The 1,747-nt window shown below is 72.8% G+C and overlaps 1 protein-coding gene across 1 annotated transcript in view; it reads left to right on the top strand.

Annotated features, from left to right (window-relative positions):
- Positions 1-1,312: 1,312 nt before the first annotated feature.
- LOC113976830 (perilipin-3-like) overlaps positions 1,313-1,747 on the top strand; it is a 2,813-nt gene continuing 2,378 nt past the window's right edge. Inside the window, 2 exon segments of the mRNA XM_027702421.1 lie at positions 1,313-1,509; positions 1,585-1,747. The exon segment at positions 1,585-1,747 is cut by the window's right edge and continues 117 nt beyond it. Coding sequence (XP_027558222.1) covers positions 1,459-1,509; positions 1,585-1,747 — 214 coding nt within the window. The 5' untranslated portion in view covers positions 1,313-1,458.

The following is a 1,747-nucleotide window of genomic DNA, read 5'->3' as shown; positions in this document are numbered from 1 at the left end:
GGGGACACCAATCTTTGGGTCCCCTGGCATGAGGACAGCTGGCACTGGGGTCCCCTGGGGGGAGGACGTCTGAGGTGGAGACACCAAGGAGGGGGGACACACCTGGGGTGGGGACAGCTGAGGTGGGAACACCGGCCATTGGGAACTTTGGAATGGGGACACCTGGGGTGGCGACACCAGCCACGGGGTCTCTTGGTGTGGGGACACCAGGGGTGGGGACACCGGCCATTGGGTCTCTTGAGGTGGGGACACGTGGCAAGGGAGGGGGGGACACCTGGAGAGGGGGGGAACACTGGCCATTGAGTCCTTTGGCGTGGGGACACATGGCAAGGGGACACCTGGGGGTGGGGACACCTGGAAAGGGGAGGGACGCCTGGGAAGGGTGGGCACACCAACCATTGGGTCCCCCAGGGGCTCTGGCCGGGCCTTGTCCGCCCCCCGGGCCGGGGGGGTCCCCGCCGGTGCCCCCGGAGCCCCCCGGTCACGATCGCACGTGTCGGGACAGAGCCCCGGCCCCGCCCAGCGCCCCGCCCCTCCCTCCTCATTGGTGGAGACGCGGCCCCGCCCCTCCGCTGATTGGCCAGCCGTGCCTGGCGCTGGGCGGGGCCCCGGGGGTCGCGATCGCGACCGGGGGTCGCGACAGAACCCAACCCCCACCCCCCGTGAGTACCGAGCCCGGCGCTTGGCGGGGTTTGGCGGGTGACAAGCGGGGTCGGGGGGGGTCCCGGGGGGGCTCCGGGAGGGGTCTGGGAAGTCCCGGGGGGAGTCCGGGCGTCCCAGGGGAGGTCGGGAGTCCCGGGGTCCCCCGGAGCACCCCAGGGACCCCAACGGCCCCCAGGGACCCGAGGGGACACCCCTAGAAACTCCAGGGGACACGCCCGGCGACCTGATCCCCTGCAGCCCCCCCGGGGGCCCCCCAGAACTCGCCCCCCGGGGTGCACAGGGCCGGGCCGGGGGGGCAGAGGGACACCCCAAAGGGCGGAGGGGCTGCCGAGGGGCGGGGGGGTCGCGGGGCTGTCCCGGCCGAGGGGACGGTGCCGGGCGGCACGTCCCGAGCGCGGGATTGCGACAGACAGACAAACCCTCCCCGACAGACAAACCCTCCCCGGCTTCCTCTGAGTCACCCGCACACCCTCCCCGGCCCCAAAAGGGGCGGCGGGGCGGACACAGGTGGGGACGGGGGGGACTCAAGAGGGGTTGAGGGGACCCAACCCCAGGGCATCCCAGCAGGGCAGGAGGCCAATCCCACCCCCAAACCCCATCCAGCCCCCCCCCCCCCCCGTGACACTCCACAAGCTGCTCAGAGGCCGCCAGCAGCTCCCACTCCTGTCATGAGCTGATGGGTCTCAGCCCTCAGCTAGCAGGAGCTGGGGGGGACGGTCCTGGGGGTGTCTCAGCCCCCAGCTGTGCTCACCCACCCACGACACCCCAATATCTCTCCCCACAGCCGCCGTCACCATGTCGGCTGGAAACGGCGCGGGGCCGCCACAGGACGGGCCGGAGGTGAAGGTCGGGGGGCACGGGGGGCTTTGAGGGGGCTGCGGGTGCCCCTGGGGACCCCCCCTCAGTGCCACCACCCCGCAGAGCGTGGTGACCCGCGTGGCCAACCTGGCCCTGGTGAGCTGTGCCTGCGGGGCCGTGGCCACGGCGTACGAGAGCACCAAGGAGAGACACCCCTGCATCCGCTCCGTCTGCGAGGCCGCCGAGAAGGGGGTGAAGACGCTGACGGCGGCGGCCGTGAGCGGGG

Source organism: Neopelma chrysocephalum, unplaced genomic scaffold (assembly GCF_003984885.1).
Source record: "Neopelma chrysocephalum unplaced genomic scaffold, ASM398488v2 Primary Assembly neopelma1_185, whole genome shotgun sequence".
NCBI classification, from domain to species: Eukaryota; Metazoa; Chordata; class Aves; order Passeriformes; family Pipridae; genus Neopelma; species Neopelma chrysocephalum.
Note: the sequence above shows the minus strand (reverse complement) of the source record. Positions and strands in the feature narration are given on the sequence as shown.